Source organism: Pelophylax lessonae (genome assembly GCF_965119305.1).
Source record: "Pelophylax lessonae genome assembly, chromosome: 5".
Lineage (NCBI taxonomy): Eukaryota > Metazoa > Chordata > Amphibia > Anura > Ranidae > Pelophylax > Pelophylax lessonae.
The window spans coordinates 392,880,225-392,899,078 of NC_138772.1; the positions used below are offsets into that span (position 1 = coordinate 392,880,225).

The following is an 18,854-nucleotide window of genomic DNA, read 5'->3' on the forward strand; positions in this document are numbered from 1 at the left end:
TCCCACAGAGGCAATGGGGATCTCCTCGGAGGGGCAAGATGATGCACCCTCTGAATGAAGGTGCGAATCAAACTATGAGTAGCCAACAGACGTTGGAAATAAATAGACAAGGCCGAAACCTGGCCCTTGATAGTCCCCAACGCCAAGCGCTGCTCAACCCCTTTTTGCAAAAGGCTAGAACCCTAGCTATCGAAAAAGAGCGAGGGTGCAGTTGCAGCGATTCACACAATGAAATGTAAGATTTCCAAGTAGGATGACAGATCTTCCTAGAGGCCGATTTCCTGGCCTTCAAAAGGGTAGGAATCACCGAATCAGAGAGACCTCTATCCCTCAACACCTTGCTTTCAACAGCCAAGCCATTAAAGCAAGCGACTGTAAAGCAGGACGGAAGATTGGTCCTTGAGATAGAAGATCTTCCCGAAGAGGAAGGATCCACGACCATTTTTACCAGTTCTGCGTACCAAGACCACCAAGGCCAGTCTGGAGCTACCAGAATGACCGGGAATGCCTTCCATCGCCACCCAGCGAAGAAACCTCTGCAGGAAAACAAGCGGAGGGAAGGCATATAACAGGCTATACGGACCCCAAGGACCCACCAGAGTCTGCGGCGTCGGCTAGAGGATCCTGAGACCTGGCCACAAACCTCTGAACTTTCCTGTTGAGGCGAGACGTGAACAGATCCATCTCCGGAGTCCCGCACCGGACACAAGAGCTGAAACACCTCTGGATGCAGGGACCACTCCCTCTGTTCCAACACCTGACGACTCAGGTAATCCGCTTGCTAATTCTCCACACCCGGGATGTGGACTGCGGAAGGAGCTGAAACATTGTGTTCCGCCCATATAATAATCTCCGCCACCTCCTTGGCCACCAGGGCACTCCTGGTGCCCCCTTGATGATTGATGTAAGCCACGACTTGTCTGCCGCACAGGACTGACCGGCCTTGGTCTTGCCCCAGGGCTTTTTAGCACCTCCAGAAGTTCTGACGGCTTACCTTTGTCTTGTGTCCCGGAGGCAGGAAAAAAACGTTTGTGAGCAGAAAAGGAGGGACCCCACATAGGACGGGGTGTCTTACCCTTGGAAGATTGAGGAAGAATAGTACTCTTCCCGCCATTCAGTCCCTTGATCAACTCATCCAAAAAGTCGCCAAATAACCTGTCTCCCAGAAAGGGGAGATCAGCTAAGGCCTTTTTAGAAGCTTGGTCAGCCGACCAGTTCTTCAACCAAATCATGTGTCTTAAAACAATGCCCACAGCCGAGACCCTGACCACCAGGGGAGCCACATCCACAGATGTATCACACAGGAACACCAGAGCCTGGATCACCTGGTCCAACAGTTCTAGCTGTTCCAGAGGAACAGTCTCAGGATCCAAAGACTCCCGCAACCCCCTAATCCATTCCGTCACCATCTGTGAAACCAACACAGACACAAAAACAGGTTTCAAAATGGAACCCGCCAGTACATGAAGGTGGCGGGAAAGGGATCCCACCCGCCTGTCCACTGGATTTGTTTAATCTGGAAACAGGGTGGTCCAATTTAGGTGACACCATCCAACGGTTGGAGACCTTTTCAGCAAAAGGATACCGGCGTTTAAAGAATTTAGGCACCACTAAAACGTGCTTAACGCGCTGCCATTGGTCATTCACAATATCGTGAAAGGTGTCGGAACAAGGGAAAACCTTGCCAGATTTCTGAGACTTTTGGGAGCCAAAAGCCAACTGCGTCCCTGCCGGCGTGGGCTCATCAGCCAATTTTAAAGTATCCCGCACTGAAATAATCAGGGCTTCCACTAAAGCGCGTTCCCGCTCAGCAGCTGAAGAAGACAGGTCCTCTTCACCATCTGATTGCTAGGACAGCGACCCCTTAGGTAGGGGGGCGTCCGGGGCGACCCCATAAGCCTCTGAATCAGAGGACACCTCCACAGAAGGAGAAGGCAGCGGCCGTTTTTGTCTATCAACCTTTCTCATGACTAAACCAGGGATAGAAGAAAAGTGGGGTTTTTTGGGCTCAAATGAGGTGGTCAAATCATCCAACGCCACACAATAATAAAGTTAAAAAGCATATTTATTTATTAATTAATGTAAAAAGGCATAAAGACAATATGCCTAAAAGACACACATACATATAACAAATATAAATAAAAAAAAGGTAGGTAACCAGATGGTGGAGTCTCAATCAAAAAGGATGGATATGGTCCCTGTGCAGCCAACGCGTTTCGCTTGACTTTGCTTCTTCAGGGCTTAAGAGACCAGAGAACCAGCTAGTGTTCCCAAATGGTGCAGACCCATAGTCCAGCCAAAACTCACGGATAATGATTGTCTAGTAGACGTGGACCATATATCCAGAGTGAAATATATAAGACGTAACTAATGCGTATACTGTAAAGGTATCTACACACTTTTATATAATATATGTATTTTGCTTTATTATATCGTATAGGTCCGAATGCACTAGTATGTGGTTATTAAGAAGCCACCATAGGGAGAGAATATGTAGCTTCCTTTATATTAGTGCATAATAGGTGACACTCGCAGGTCACGCTACCAGAGAGACACAAACGGGTCATGCTTCCCCTTTACAAATAAGGACACTCAAGATTAATGAATATAATATTCTCAGCCTATATAACTATGATATGACCTGGATACCTGGGAATACCATTTATATGATCACCTGCCTAACCATCTGGTTACCTACCTTGTGTTCCTCAAAAAAAAAAAAGATTTATATTTGTTATATGTATGTGTGTCTTTTAGGCATATTGTCTTTATGCCTTTTTACATTAATTAATAAATATGCTTTTGAACTTTACTATTGTGTGGCGTTGGATGATTTGACCACCTCATTTGAGCCCTAAAAACCTCACTTTTCTTCTATCCTTGGTTTTGAAATTACACAGGGGTGTGGCCCATATCTTACGGCAATTGTTTTTTACTTTTTTATGACTAAATCAACTTTAGTCGCCAGGCCTTCCAGGACAGCTGAAATCGAGGCCATCGACTGCAATCCGAACAGTCCGGGAGTCGCACAGAGTGGGTATGAGGGTGATATTCCAGTTTGGGACTCCATAGAGCGCCGATCGCGGTATCTACCACCGATCGCAGAAGGCTGCAGGGAACCCCTTTAAACCAAACTTGGGAGGCACAAATCCCATTATCCCCAGGGGAGGGCCCACATCCCCCCCCAAGATAAATAAAAGAAAATATTCTGAAAAGAATAAAAAAACTAAGACCGGAGTCCCAGCAGGAAACCTAGGTCCTACTCCTTCTCTAGGCAAAAACAAACTGATGTGCTGGATTGTGCAGTGGGGCTTTATGCCTAGAGGGACAGCCCCCTGGGCGCTTGTATTCAAATTTGACTGCCTAGACTACTCCTGATGGGAGGAGCATAAACCCACTAAGCTTATGGAGATGAGGCTGCGTCTGTCAATGGACGATAGAGAAATATGAGGTTTGACTCTTTGAAAAGAGGGACTGAAAAAGGAGGCCAGGGATTTGTGGCCTTGAGATTCGCCACTTGAATGAGAAAAGGGCTGTGTGCTTCCCTGAGGAACTGCTGTAGAATCAGAGTGTAACGCTCCTGCGTTTTTGTAGTAGGCTGGATTTGCAGCTGCAGAATCTCCACTCAGTAGTTGAAGTGTTGAATAACCAGATCCAACTCTCCAGAATCATCACTGTGGGCCTGTCAGCTTCAGCATACAGATATACACACTCAATAAAATGTTCCTGGAGTGATAGGATGTATATGTTAGTATGAAGATGATGTGCTGAAGGGACAGGTGTGAACAGTGACAGAGATGGTAAGCACTTGATAGAAATGTTCAGGAGAGTATTAGATGGTATTAGGTAGAATGCAGATAGGTTAGTAATCGAGTATGGTAACAGGTGGTAAGGACAGCAGATGACAAATACAGGATAGACTAACCCAGTGCAAGGATAGATGGTAGTAGGCTCAAGAGCTAGCAATCTATGTAACAGTGCAGATGATAGATTTAGTATGCATAGATAGTAACAGTCCTCAATGTGCAGAGGTAGATAGTGTAAGTAAGGTTATGGAGGATTCCCCTGTGGGGTACTTATCACTAGTAAGGTTAGTAGTAGAAGGGTCCAGTAATGAAGGAGTGATCCAGTAGTGAGATACAGGGATCAGTAGCGAGGTTCTGGTCTGTTTCCAAGTAAGAGAGAATAGCTGGAGGTTCCGGTAGCAAGACAAGCTTGTAAGCATGTGGACACACAGGCAGGTTGAACGAACGATGTGAGAGAGAACGCCGGCGGTTGAAATAGCCGCTCTGCGGCGCTCGGCAATGACGTCATCCGTCTTAAAGGTGTATGCGTACCACCTAATTAGAAAGATGGGACGCATATTTGAAAGAAAAGTGGAAAATAAGGGTACCAGAGGTACCAGAATCTTACACAGAGGCAGAATAAGGTTGATTTATCTCATCAATATACCCCCTGCAGGAGATTACACACTGAGCCATCAGAGGAATTAGGAACAAGATGGTCAATAACAAAGCCAAAGTGTCCTCTACCCTTGAAGGGGAAGTAATTGAAATGCTTATTGAAAAGCTCATTAGCTTTCCAGGCAAAGAGCTAAAATGCTCTACGCATATAAAATGAACATTGTTCCTGGGAACAGAACGATATTTGTTACATAGGTGGCCCTATCAGCCGCTTTCCACCAAAAACATTTTTCAATTGATAGATTAAAGAAGGCAAGCTGAAAATTGTCAGTCGAACAGCAGCTTAATCGAATCACTTACAGCCACTATTCTGGTGTTCTGACAGAGGCTGGCTGTGACTGTGAGAATAAAATAACCACAGCTGGAGATTCCTCTCAATTGGTGCTGTATAAAGTAGATGGGGGAATCTGTTTAAAAATGTATATTTGGCTTGCAGGCTAAACTAAAATAATCTACGTATGTATACCCAGCTTTAGGCCCATCCAAAAGCTTAATTTCTTGTAAGAGACCATCACAGCTAAAACGGAATGCCTTAGACATTCTTTCCAAAAGCTCCAAGGTGTGCGGGTCTGCCCTGAAGATGGTACAGCAAATTTAATCCACTTTGACATGAATGCTCAAATGTGTGTCAACACCAATGTGGGATAAACTGTTGTACCAGACAGATCAAACTGATACTGTAGGTGCAGTCCAAGTAAAATCAGTTAAAGCCCTAAATGTGATTCATTTCTTTAATCATCTGCACTTACATTCCTTGCACCGCTATCTATGTTAGCCAGTACTCCGAAATGTTATAAAAAACAAACAAAAGAGAGCACCTCCATCAAGGTAAAGAGATGTATCATAAAAAGTATAAGAGACAATAAAAATGCATTCAATAGTTCAAAGGGGATCAAGGCTTGTTATAAACTCATATGGACCTCCATAAGATCACCATGAGGCTGTAGAACTCTTCAGGAATGTGGCTAGTTGAAGCCGAGTTCTTGATGGGAGTACAGCTGCCAGGCTTTAACATAAGCAACAGAAGCTTCCAGAAGTAGCAAGATGGTTTGATAAAGGGGCGCTCCTGTCTGCCATGAAATATGTAGCCACATCCTCTCCACTTCTGGTCATCATCACCCAGCCGAGAAAGGTGCTGTTTGGAGCCGCAGCCATCTTGCTACATCTGAATTCAGTGGCAAGCAGTGGAAGCAGAATGGGAGCCAGATGATCCCATAAGGAAATGTTGACGCCAGAGCCTTAAAAGGATAGTACTCCTTCCAGACTGAAAAGGTGGGAAACTGAAGCAGGGCTGTGCCACTCTCCACCTAGTAAATGATGCCAGCGTTCAGTTCCCTTGGCCTTAATGATCATTACGCCAGTAAATATAGAAAGTGCATAACTGCTTCAAATGTGTAATTCACACTATATCAGGCTCCCCAGGTGTACTCACTATTTATTCTTGGAAACTAGGCATACAGGAGGTTGCAAAGCTCTCTGAAATCAGGAAAAAAACACTTTGTAAAAATGACAGACTAAGCTAAGTGAGACTGGGTCACGCCAGAGGGTGTGACAAAGTTCTTGACTTGGAGATGATGCTCTTCGGCTTATTGAGACTGTTCTGGAAAAGCACCACAATGCAGAGCTTAGTGCCCAAAGATAGGGTAACAAACACTTAAATAAACCTTGGGTAATGCACTAGGTGTTTGCGCCCCCTGTGTGTTTTTTTGCATCTCCTTTGTTAGATTCCCCTGTCTAAAGGCTATAGCGCTGAAACATTGCCCCTGAGGTCATATAGACAGTGCGTCTATTCCGGACTGATTAAGTTTTTTCTAAAGGCATATCTCACCAATTGAGTTTTCAGAGACTGGGTCACACCAGAGGGTGTGCCACAGTTCTGGACTTGAAGATGATGCTCTGTGGCTTATTGAGACAGATCTGGAAAAGCAACACAATACAGAGCTCAATGCCCAAAGATAGCTTAAAAGGTTTATCTTCCCAATGATCACAGGTTGACTCACAAAAAAGACTGTGCCACAGCTTTTAACCTAGAGAGTGCTCTGTGGCTAACACAGTACAGCAGGGTCTGGGAAGTGCCACTGGCAGAGCAGTGTCAGAGTAAAATTCCAGGCTAACTCCACAAACTCCAGTCCCTCGGGGTCTAGGTATGCCCTCCAAAGTTTTCATTGAGGATATGCAATCTGGATAGCTGCTATTAAAAAAACAAGCTTAAGAAGCATATTTAGAGACTTGATTGACGTTACGGTGGAAAAAATATACACGGTAAAACACATCTTTATTGAAAATACAATAAAATTGTGGAAAGAATAAATTAGGGTTTTACACAGCACTTGCTGAGGAAAAAGCATCTGAACCCTCTGGGACACTTGCAAAAACTGAGGTCTAATAGTTGGTAGCAGGATTATAGAGGGATTGACCGAAGAAGGTTTTGTTTTGCAAGTATCCAAACCTCCTGAAGGTGGCAGTATATCTTACATGTCAGACTATTCTTTAATTCTGTGTGCCCCAACAATAAAGAAAATACTATTCAAAGCTTTTTCTGTGTGGACATAATACCAAATAAAATTATGCCACTCACCCAGCTTTTTCTCGATTTTCCTTAACTTTATCTCCTGTTCATCCAACTCCTTCTTCTTCTGTTGCATATCTGGTGAGTTAAGATGTTGGACCTGCTTCTCAAGCTCTTTATCTACACTCTGGGATCTTTTCACTGCTGCACAATACTGTTGTAACAAATCTTTAAAAAAACAGACTTGTAAATAGTGATTTTGGCATAAAGACAACTAACACACATTAAAAGACAACTGAGAACACCCACCATAAACCTTTAAATAGGAGTTACACTTTAAATGAAAGTCAGTTAGATTATTTATTTATTTTTTATTTATTAAGGCAAAATTATTTTAAAATTTAGACTACCTGACCGACTTAACCTATGAGGTATGAGATGCCATTTGTACTGTATAACAAGCTTCAAATAACAGAGTGTAATTTTCTACGATTGCAAGCTGCTTTAGAAATGCAGTATAAGAACACAGAATCCTAACTATGCAAACAGAAACTGAATAAAAAAAGTCTTTTGAAAGTTTTAATTTTGTTTTAGTGATAATGTAATGGGACAAGGCTTGGCATAAAATCCTAATGACTTCAGTAGCACTAACATGAAAATCCAGTTTTGACTGAGAACTCCAAACATCCCCCTCTGACACTAACTGCTTCACTCTTTCTAGGTGTTGGAAGACTTATTGTTTTATATTTACATTTCTGTAACGTATTTAAAATCTTTAGTACTAGAGTTCCTTGAAGACGTGCATTGGGGCAGGAGCTACACGCTGACGTCCTGCTGTCACTTCCATGCTTGGAATTGGCAGCACTCTCTGTCTAATTGCACTATTTTATTTGTAATGACATTCATTTTACTGGCATTTGAATGAAGCCTTTTACGCTTTTTTTATGTGGAATCTACTTTTCAATATACTACACTATATGTGGTTCCCTGCTTGTGGTTCCATGTGGTGGTGAGAGCTTTTTTCCCCAGACAGTGTTAAACAAACCTTCTGACTATCCCCAGTGGTGAGAAGCGGTACTGCGGGATGTCCTAATTGCAAGAATGAAGCTGGTTGACTATGTGTGAAGGACCCTGTTGACACAAACACGCATGGTGCTGCTTTCTTTTGGCAGCTTTCTGTTGCTCATGTTTGGAGGAGTGGATTTTCATTAGCTGGTGGAAGACACTTTCTTTGCCGTGATATTTATCACATCTTTTGGACTCTTTTGCATTGGACTTTATTCACACAGTTTTTTTTTATTATCATTTTTGAATACTGTGGATGCTTTTTGCACATTACAAATGCTGTGTTGATAGCACATGCTTTAAGTTTGAAGTATTCTGTATTTGGAGTCACTGCTTTATTTTCTATTTTGTTTAAAATCTTTGTTTTACAAATCAACATTTAATACTGGGAAGACCAATGACACTGGTTGGAAATAGTAAAAATATTTCATATTTAGAAGCAATTTACCTCATACTTTCATTTTTCTCATTCTTCTATTTTATATTTTTTTATTGAACATAATAAATAGAAAATGTATAAACACTATGGGGTGCAATTATAAAAATTCACCCAGTGAAAGTACATTCGCTCTGTGCAAATATAGGGAAAACTGGATTATTGTCTTACCGTAAAATCCTTCTCTCTGATGTTCACTGACAGACACAGCTTTAGATCTTCATTTAACAGATGGGTTATGCTGCTCTTCCTAGGAGTAGGACACTAGGCAGAAAAGGATTAACAAAGCTTAACTACGCTTATAGGGCAGGCCCAGGTGGTATACTCCAACTTCCTGCTCTAGGATCTCAGTTTTGTAACAAGCAGTGTCAGAAGAAGGGGTGGGTGCTGTGTCAGTCAATGAACATCAGAGAAAAGGATTTTACAGTAAGACAAAATCCAGTTTTCTCTTTCGTACATTGACGGACACAGTTTCATATCTTCATTTGACAGATGGGACGTCCCAACGCAATATCAGCATGAGGGGTGGAAAAAAAACAGCAATAAACAAAATTCCCAAAAAAGGGCTAAACTTAGCCAACCAGGTAAACCAGGAGCTCAACCACGAACAACTGGAGCTCACCTTACCAGAAAAAAAAAACACCCTTAAGAGGCAGAAGTCTCTGCCACAGCGGTCTACAAAACTTTGCTGCCAAAGGCAGCATCTGCAGATGCAAATATATCCACCTTATAGAACTTGGTGAACGTGTATACAGCTGCCCAGATGGCTGCTTTGCAAACCTGGACCACTGACGCCTGGTGACGGAAGTCCCAGGAGGCACTAAGCGCCCTCGTGAAATGCGTCCTTACAGGAAAAGGAGGAACTTGACCCTTAATTGAATAGGCCTACACCACCGTTTGCCGGATTGATCTGGAAATGGTCACAGCAGATGCAGGCTCCCCCTTACGAGAACCATCCATAGGAATAAACAAGGAATCTGATTTCCGAATAGGCTCAGTCGCAATCAATTACACCCTGATGGCCCAGACCACATCCAAAGAATGCAACCTATTTTGGGTGCTTTGGCTTAGGACAGAGGTGTCCAAACTTTTTTCAAAGAGGGCCAGAATTGATCAAGTGAACATGCGTGAGGGCCGACCATTTTGCCTGACATTTGAAACATTAAAATTAAATACAAATTAACTATTTTATGCAAACTTTATTGCAAACAATTTGAATGACAAATCAAAACAGTAGTAAAATCTCTCTGCCTTTCATATCTGAAGGCCAGATGAAAAAAACATTACTAGAAACAATACAAAAATTAAAAAAAAAAGTGCAGCGCAATAAAAAACGTGTCTATCACACATCAAATAAATATAGCAGTAAGGTCCAAAAGTCCCTAGATACAGGTAGGGTCCAATGAAAGAGGGAGGGTGCCAGAAAACCGGATCCACTTCAGGTGACATGTTGTAAGACCCCTGTATTACCAGCAGGTCATACACCACTTTATTCCACCAAAAAGAAAGGTTAAAGGGAAGAGTGGAAGATGATCATCGCTTTCCACCTGCTCACAGCTTTGTGAATGGCAATCCCCTGTATGTAAGGACCAGTCGTGTCTCCCATTTAATAATGTCACCCAGTCAGCACATGAAGGTGTATAAATAGGAATAAATATATATAGGTATATATAGGAAATAAAAAGCATCAGTGCTCTATGAATAAAATCACACTTTCACAAACCGGCAGTAGAATTGTAGAAATGAATGCGATCCTTGGTCAGCTCCACAAAATCCTCGGTTGGCTCCTACAGGTGGCTGTGTGAGTTGTAGGAGAGAAGAACGCAATTTTCATTCCGCACTCCCGCGCAGTCGTGGGTGGCGCCGGGCAGATAGAGCCCAGCGGGGAGCGGAGTGGGACTGATGGTGAAAAGCCCAAGAGGCACACAGCGCTCTAGTAGAACGTGCCTTCACCGGGAGAGGAGGAACCTGACCCTTTAGTGAATAAGCCTGAACCACCGTCTGCCTAATCCATCTGGATATGGTTGCAGCAGACGCAGCCATTTCTTTATGAGGTTCTTCGGTATGGACAAAAATAGAGTCTGATTTCCTAAACGATTCAGTGGCCGCCAGGTACACTCTAATTTCCCGAACCACATCCAAAGAATGCAGAGCAATTTCCTTGAGATGCTTGGGCTTAGGGCAGAGTGAAGGCAGCACAATGTCTTAATTCAAATGGAAATCAGAAACCACCTTAGGAAGAAACGACTGATTAGGTCGAAAGTACCACTTTATCTCTGTGGACCACCAGATAAGTTGAACAGCAAGACAATGCCGCCAATTCAGACACCCTGCGAGCAGAAGTGATAGCCACCAAAAAGGCAACCTTCTGAGATAATGTAAGCAGGGGAACCTCCCAAATATTCTCCAAAGGAGGTTTTTGAAAAACAGAGAAAACCAAATTCAGATCCCACGGAGGTCGCCTTGGAGGCGCCATATGACGCACCCCCTGAATAAAGGTGCAAATCAGGGCATGCCTAGCTAAAGGACGTTGGAAAAAAAACAGCCAAAGCCGACACTTGGCCTTTGATAGTGCCCAAAGCCGAATGCTCACGAAAACAAGCGAGGGTGCACTTTTAGCACCACACCATGATTCACACCATGAGCGTACGATTTCCACGTACGATGATAGATCTTCCTGAAAGTAGACTTCCTGGCCTTCAATAGTGTAGGAATCCCAGAGTCAGAAAGACCTCTATCTCTCGATACCTGGCTTTCAACAGCCACACCGTTGAAGCCAGCGACTGTAAATCAGGATGGAAGATCGGCCCTTGAGACAGCAAATCTTCCCTGAGAGGAAATCTCCAAGGAGCATCTGTGACCAACCTTACCAGGTCTGTGTACCAAGACCGGCAAGGCCAGTCTGGAGCCACTAGAATGACCGGAATGCCTTCCACCTCTATTCTGCGCAGAAGCTTCGGCAGGAGTCTCAGCGGAGGAAACGCATAGATCAGCCGATACTGACCCCAAGGAGTCACCAGTGCATCTGTGGCGTCGGCCAGATGATCTCTCGACCTAGCCACAAACCTCCAAACCTTCGTGTCGAGTTGAGAGGGAAATTGGTTGAAATTGGGTGTCCCCCACCGGACACACAGGAGTTGAAACACCTCTGGATGTAGGGACCAGTCCCTCTGATCCAAGACCTGACGACGAGGTAATCCGCCTGCCAGTTTTCCACATCTGGGATGTGCACAGCAGAGAGAGCTGGGACAAACTTCTCTGCCCAGTCCAGAATCTTGGGCACCTCCCAGGCTGCCAAGACACTCTTGGTGCCCCCTTGATGATTGATGTATTGTCCGATTGAATCCGGACCGGGCAACCTTGCAGATGAGCTATCCAATGACTCAAGCAAAGCTTTAACCTCCCCTGAGCTCCAAGATATTTATCGGCAGCTTGGACTCTTCCACTGTCCAGGATCCCTGGGCGCAGAGCTTCCCCAGCACTCCTCCCCAGCCTGACAGGCTGGCGTCTGTGGTTACCACCGTCCAATACAACGTAAGGAAGGACTTGCCCAAACGAAGTGCTGACAAGTGAATCCACCACAGAAGAGCAGACTTTGTGTTGCGACTCAACCAAATTAAATTGTCCAAGGGTTTTGGATCCTTGTTCCATTTTACGAGAATCTCCTTTTGTAAGGGTCTCGATTGGAACTGAGCAAACAGAACCGCCTCAAAGGCCCGCATGCAAGTCTGCAAAGATTTCCGGGGGAAGAAAGACCCACGCCAAAGCAGAGTCCAGAGTCAGGCCCAGAAAATCCAGTCTCATTGAAGGTATCAGGGCAGATTTTTTGAAATTGATGTTCCAACCGAACTCTTGCAGTGTTCGGACAATGATCGTCAAGTTGCCCAACAGGGCTGAGTGAGAGTGACCCATCAATAGGAGATCGTTGACACAGTAATGCCAACACTGGAGCCAGCACCTTGGTAAAGACCCTGGGGGCGGAGGCGAATCTAAAGGGTAACGCCACAAATTGATAATGCTCCTATAGCGAAGCGGAGAAAGCGCTGGTGTCCAGCGTAGATAGGGATGTGTAGCTATGCGTCATTGATATCTATGGAGGCCAAAAATTATCCCTGGTGTAGGGACGCCACTACTGTGTGAATGGACTCCATTCAAAAACCTCTGTACCCGCACAAAGCAGTTCAAAGCTTTGAGGTCGAGGATTGGATGTACTTTGCCTTTCTTCCTGGGCACAGTAAACAGGTTTGAATAAAACCCCTGAAAATGTTCCTGAGAGGGAACCGGCGCAATCACACTTAGCGACAGTAAATCTTGTACAGCCGTTCAGATCCCTTAAACGGCCTGGAGACAGGTGCAGGTTGGACGGGAAGAACCTGTCCGACAGTCGAGACCAGAATTCGATCTTGTACCCTGATCGGATCAGTTTGTGAACCTATTTGTCCTGAAACAAGGAAGTCCATGGTTCCAGAAAGAAGCGAAGACGTCCCCCCACTCCAGAATCGGGCGAGGGCACCCCTTCATGCAGACGAGGATTTGTCTGGCTTCGGTTTACCTGACCATGTTTTCTTGAAACTCCCAGAAGACCTGAATGGCTTTCCTTTTTCTTGCGACCCGGAGGTACAAAAAATAGATTTTTGTATGAACTTACCATAAAATTATTTTCTCTGAGTCCTCTGACAGTCGCCGCCCATCCATATTAGCCTTCACTATTGGGTAATGGCGCCCTCTGAAGGAGTAAGCTAGGCAGATAGAAATGTTAATACAAAACTTTTCTATACTTAGACACACCTCTAGGGGGGCTGTCCCCAGCCTTTATCCCTGATCCAGTTACAACTGTTCCTCAGTTTGTAGCAAGCAGTACCAGAAGGCAATAACCCCCAGATCCAAAAAACCAAGGGGCGGGGGCGGCGACTGTCAGAGGACTCAGAGAAAATAATTTTACGGTAAGTTCTTACAAAAATTCTATTTTTTCTTACATCCTCTGACAGTCGAGGCCCATCCATATTAGCCTTCACTATTGGGATGTCCCAAAGCAGTTCAGGTTTGAGGGGTGGGAAGACGAAACCAACTGAAAAGGATCTTCCTGAAAGTAGACTTCCTGGCCTTCAATAGTGTAGGAATTCCAGAGTCAGAAAGACCTTTGACCCTTGATACCTGGCTTTCAACAGTCACGCCGTTAAAGCCAGAGACTGTAAAGCAGGATGGAAGATCGGCCCTCGAGACAGAAGATCTACTCTCAGCGGAAGCCGCCAGGGAGGCTTCACGACCATCTGAACAATGTCCACACACCATGACCGACGTGGCCAGTCTGGGGCCACCAGAATGACTGGTATCCGTTCCGACGCCAACCTGCGGAGGAACCTGGACAACAGTTGAATCAGAGGGAAGGCATACATCAGCTGATACCGGTGCCAAGACGCCCCTAACGCATCCGTGGTGTCCGCCAGAGGATCGCGAGGTCCGGACACAAACTTTCCCACCTCATTGTCGAGATGGGACACGAACAGATCCACGTCCAGAGTCCCCCACCGGGCACACAGGAGGCGAAACACTTCCGGATGCAGGGACCAATCTCCCTGGTCCAAGGTCTGGCGACTCAGATAGTCCGCCTGCCAGTTACTCACACCCGGAATGTGAACAGCCAAAGTCGGCGGACCGTGCAATTTGGGCCAAGACAGGATCATGGCCACTTCTTTGGCCACCCGGGCATTCTTGGTGCCCCCTTGGTGATTTATCTAAGCCACAGCCATGGCGTTGTCCATCTGTACTCGAACCGGACACCCCTGAAGTTGAGATGACCAACGGAACAGACAAAGCTTGATCTTGGAGCTCCAAGATGTTTATCGGCAAGGAGGCCTCCACCGCCGACCACGACCCCTGGACACAAAGCGTGCCCAGGACTCCTCCCCAGCCCGACAGGCTGGCATCCGTGGTGAGCACCGTCCACAGCAGAGGCCGGAAGGACTAGCCCTGTGTCAGGCTCGGCGACCGGAGCCACCACAAAAGATCCGACCGCACTCGGTGGCTCTGAGAAATCCTACTGTCCGACGACCAAGGCGTTCTGTCCCACCTGGTCAGGATCCGCGCTGGCAGGATCCTTGTGTGAAATTGAGCAAGTGGGACGGCTTCGAAAGTCAAAACCATCAGACCCAGAGACCGCATAGAGGTCCGCAAGGAGGAGAGATTGTTGTCCCTCAGGGACCTGATCTCGTCCCGCAGGGTCCGGAGTTTGTTCCCCGCAAGAAAAACTTGCGCCTGAGCCGTTTCCAGGACCATCCCTTGGTACTGAAGACGAACTGAGGGAGTCAATGCCGACTACTGAAAATTGATGGTCCACCCGAACTTCCGGAGCACGGTCAGAAAACTCGACAAAGTGGCACACAAGCTCAACCTTAACAGGAGGTCGGGCAGATAACCGAGGACCGCAATCCCCATTAAACGCAGTAAGGCCTGCACCGGAGCCAAAATCTTGGTGAAAACCCTGGGAGCCGAAGCGAAACTGAAGGGTAATGCTACTAAACTGGCAAAGCTCCCTTGCCACCGCAAAGCGGAGACATCTCTGAGGACCCTCGTAAATAGGGATGTGTAGACACGCATCCAGCAAGGCGATGGAAGGCCAGGAAGTCCCCTGGACCCAATGACGCCACGACCGGCTTTGAGGGATTCCATCCAGAACTTCTGCACCCGCACAAATCGGTTCAGAGACTTCAAGTCCCGAAGCAGACGCACTGTGCCCCCTGTTCTGGGCACCATGAACAGGTTGGAAGAAAAAAAAAAACGTGAAAACCGCCCCGTGAAGACACGGTCACAAAGACTCCTTGGGCGAGCAGAACACGCCCCGTCCCCATGAGACGAGCAGGAGGCAGCTGGAGAGCCGACAAGAAGAACCTGTCTGTGGGGCGAGATCGAAACCCAATCTTGTACCCTGAAACAAAGCAGCTCGTGAACCCTCCTGTTCTGAATGCTGGAAAACCAGGGTTCCTGAAAGCAACGCAGATGTCCCCCCACCCCTAAGATGGGTGAGGGTGTCCCTGAAAGAAGAGGTGGACTGGGCCGCCGAGCCAGACTGACCGGCCTTAGGCTCACCCGACCACAGCTTCTTGTGACCACCGGAGGGCTTGAAGCCTGCGCCCCTAAGGCACGAAAGGACCCATGCTGAGGTTTTAAGGAAGGCCCCCGCCTAGCGCAGGAGGACCTACCCCTAGTGACCTGGGGTAACCGAGTACTTTTACCCCTCCGTAAGCCCCTTAATCAACTCAGCCCGAGTGTTCCCAAAAGGACGACTCCCCACATAAGGAACATCTGACACCGTCTTTCTATAAGCGCGATCAGTCGACCAGCTTGTCTGCCAAAAAAGGCGGTGGAGCGCGATCCCGACCGCAGACAACCGAGCGACTAACGGAACCTCGTCCAGGGCCGCGTCACACAGGTACATCCCCATTCGGGTAACCCGATCCACCATGTCAAGGGCAGTCGGAGAGGCCAACTCCGCCACCAGGGTTCTCCGAAGCACCTTGGCCCATGCCGTGAGAGCCTGAGAGGCGATCAACGAGGCAACCACAGGTTTAAGCAGGAAAGTGCCTCAATGCTCCTATCAGCCAGATCTTTGAACACCGGGGAGTCCTCCATGGGAATTGAGGTGGATTTAGTTAGTCTAGAGACAGTGTGGTCCACTTTAGGGGACACCGTCCAACGTTTGGCCACGACCTCCTAAAAAGGTAGAAAAGGATGCTTAGGCACCACCAGCATATGTGTAATATGACGTCACCGGTCATGCACAAGTTTTTGAAAATCCACAGGGCAGGGAAACCTGACCTGACTTCTGAACCCGAAAACAGCCCTTTTACTTGACTGAGAGGGCTCATCGTCAAGATGGAGAGTTTCTTTAATGGCGCTAATGAGGGTAGCTATGGCAGCACGTTCCCGGGCTAGCGAGCAGGAAGATTCTTCCACCTCCTCCTCCTCATAAGCGGAAGACATGGACCCCACAGGAGGGACATCGTCCATGGCAACCATTCAGGCTCAGAGTCCGAGGACTGGGAGGACATAGGCCGTTAATATATAATTTTTTTTTTTACTAAAGGAGCGCTCCGCAGATCCACCATGGATGCAAATAAAGCGCAAGAGCAGCAGAAAACGGAGACCAGGGAAGAGGTTTCAGGAATACCCAAAGCCCCCACTAGGCCTGCGGGGGAATTGGTAGTCTGGGAGTCCAGAAAGCCAAGATAAAATAAATGGGACGCTGGCCCTTTAAATCAACGGTTCCCGCGGAACCCCACTACAGCCTGCATTATCTGAAAGAGCCCCCTCAGAAAATACAAAATCCACAAAAAAAAAAAAAGTTTTGGCATAAAAATGACTTTGGCATTAGTAAAAATCCCCTCACAGTTTCACAAACTGTCACACTCTGCTCAGTGAAAAAAATGGAGGAAAGAGAGGATGTGACCTCACGCCTCTAGAGGCCTAGCCCTAGAGCCACAATAAAAAGGTGCCTAATGAAACTATGTAAAAAAGCACCGGCAAGATGGCTGCTTGCCCTTAATAGGCATGTGCCCTTACCTAAGATGGCGCCCGATCGGCAGCATACATGACATGGCTGCTGCCCACATACAGAGCCCAGTGACCTGCCCTCACCTAAAATGGGGGCCGCGCTAAACCGGCACCAAACTAAGCATACACACGTGCTCTGGCCACCACAGGGGACCCTAGAGAGACCCCTCACCACTATGGAACCCCTCCCAAAACCCCCCAGGTACCACAAGTACCCCACACAGCGCCCTCAGCAGGGCCAGGGAGGGAAATAACACCAAGCCAGCCAGAAGGGGGATCCCACAAAGACCCTGCCATCCCCTAAGAGTGGGCCCACAAACCCCCCTAAAAGTCCCCAGGGAGAAGGGGGTATCAGTACTCACCAGTCCAGGGAAGCGGGCACCGCTCTGATACGGGAGACCTCCCACCCTAAGTGGGGGTGCCGTCAGCCAAGGAGGGATCCTAGCAAAACGTGGGCGTTCCGGGTTGAGATACCCTCAACGAAGACGCAGCTCCGCAGGCTCGTCCCCATTCCGAGGGGCACTGTCGTTGCGAGGCCTGGGCGCACCAGTAACCTGCGACGCTCGATGGCAGGCTGGGACTCCATAAGGATCTATATCACCCAGTGCGAGGCCCAGCTCTGCAGTCACTTGTAGTCCTCCAGGAAAAGGTCCATGACTAACTAGTGATAGTGATAGAAAATAAAAACCTTTTTTCAGAAGAAAAATACATATTTTTAGAAAAAAACAAAGAAAAACCAAGACACTAGATCCCGGCCAGGAGAGCTGGCCTACTCCTATGCTAGGCAGCATAAAACGGAGGACCAGTTGTAACTGGATCAGGGATAATGGCTGGGGACGGCCCCCTAGAGGTGTGTCTAAGTATAGAAAAGTTTTGTATTAACATTTCTATCTGCCTAGCTTACTCCTTCAGAGGGCGCAATTACCCAATAGTGAAGGCTAATATGGATGGGCGGCGACTGTCAGAGGACGTATGAGAAAAGTCGCCTATGAGCAGTAAAAGAAGGTCCCCTTTTAGTACGTGGTGCCTTGCCCTTAGATGATTGAGGGAGAAGAGTACTCTTCCCCCCAGCAATGCCTTTGATCAAATCATCCAGGGAGGATCCATACAACTTTTCCCCCATAAAGGGTAGATCAGTAAGAGCCTTTTTTGGAAGCCTGGTCCACAGACCAGCTCTTTAACCACACCATGCGTCTAATAGCAATCCCCACCGCAGACACACTGGCCACCAGGGGAGTCGCATCCAGCGACACATCACATCACATATATATAGCAGGGCTTGGGCCATTTGATCCATGAGCTGTTCTGTTTCCAAGACACCTTTTAATAACTTCACCCATTCAGTGAGTCTGTGACACCAGGGTGGTCACAAAAATTGGTTTCAATATTGAGCCCAATAACACTTGTAAATGGCGGGACAGAGACTCAATCCTTCTATCAACAGCATCCGTAAAAGCCGGGGATTCTTCCACTGGGACCACAATAGACTTATTCAGTCTGGAAACTGGGTGATCCACCTTTGGTGGCACGGTCAACCGAGTAGAAACCTTATCCACGAAAGGATAACGGCGTTTAAAACGTTTGGGCACCACCCACATGTGCTTGATGCGCCCCCACTGTTCATTGACAATATTGTCAAAAAGATCCGGGCATCGAAAAACTTTGCCCCGATTTCTGAGATTTGCAGATGCCAAAAGACACCTGCTTTCCTAACATTGTAGACTCGTCCGCCATTTTTAAAGTTTCATGCACTGAAACTATATGTGCTTCCACCAATGAGCTTTCCCGCGCAGCGGCTGATGAGGATTGGTCCTCTTCGCCATCAGAATGA

General features: G+C 46.8%; 1 protein-coding gene across 1 annotated transcript in view; it reads right to left on the reverse strand.

Annotated features, from left to right (window-relative positions):
- The window catches only part of SMCHD1 (structural maintenance of chromosomes flexible hinge domain containing 1), a 1,054,086-nt gene that overhangs the window by 32,016 nt on the left and 1,003,216 nt on the right, over nucleotides 1-18,854 (reverse strand). Inside the window, exon 47 of the mRNA XM_082259552.1 lies at nucleotides 7,042-7,200. Within this exon, the coding sequence (XP_082115678.1) occupies nucleotides 7,042-7,200 (159 nt within the window). The remainder of the gene's footprint in view (nucleotides 1-7,041; nucleotides 7,201-18,854) is intronic.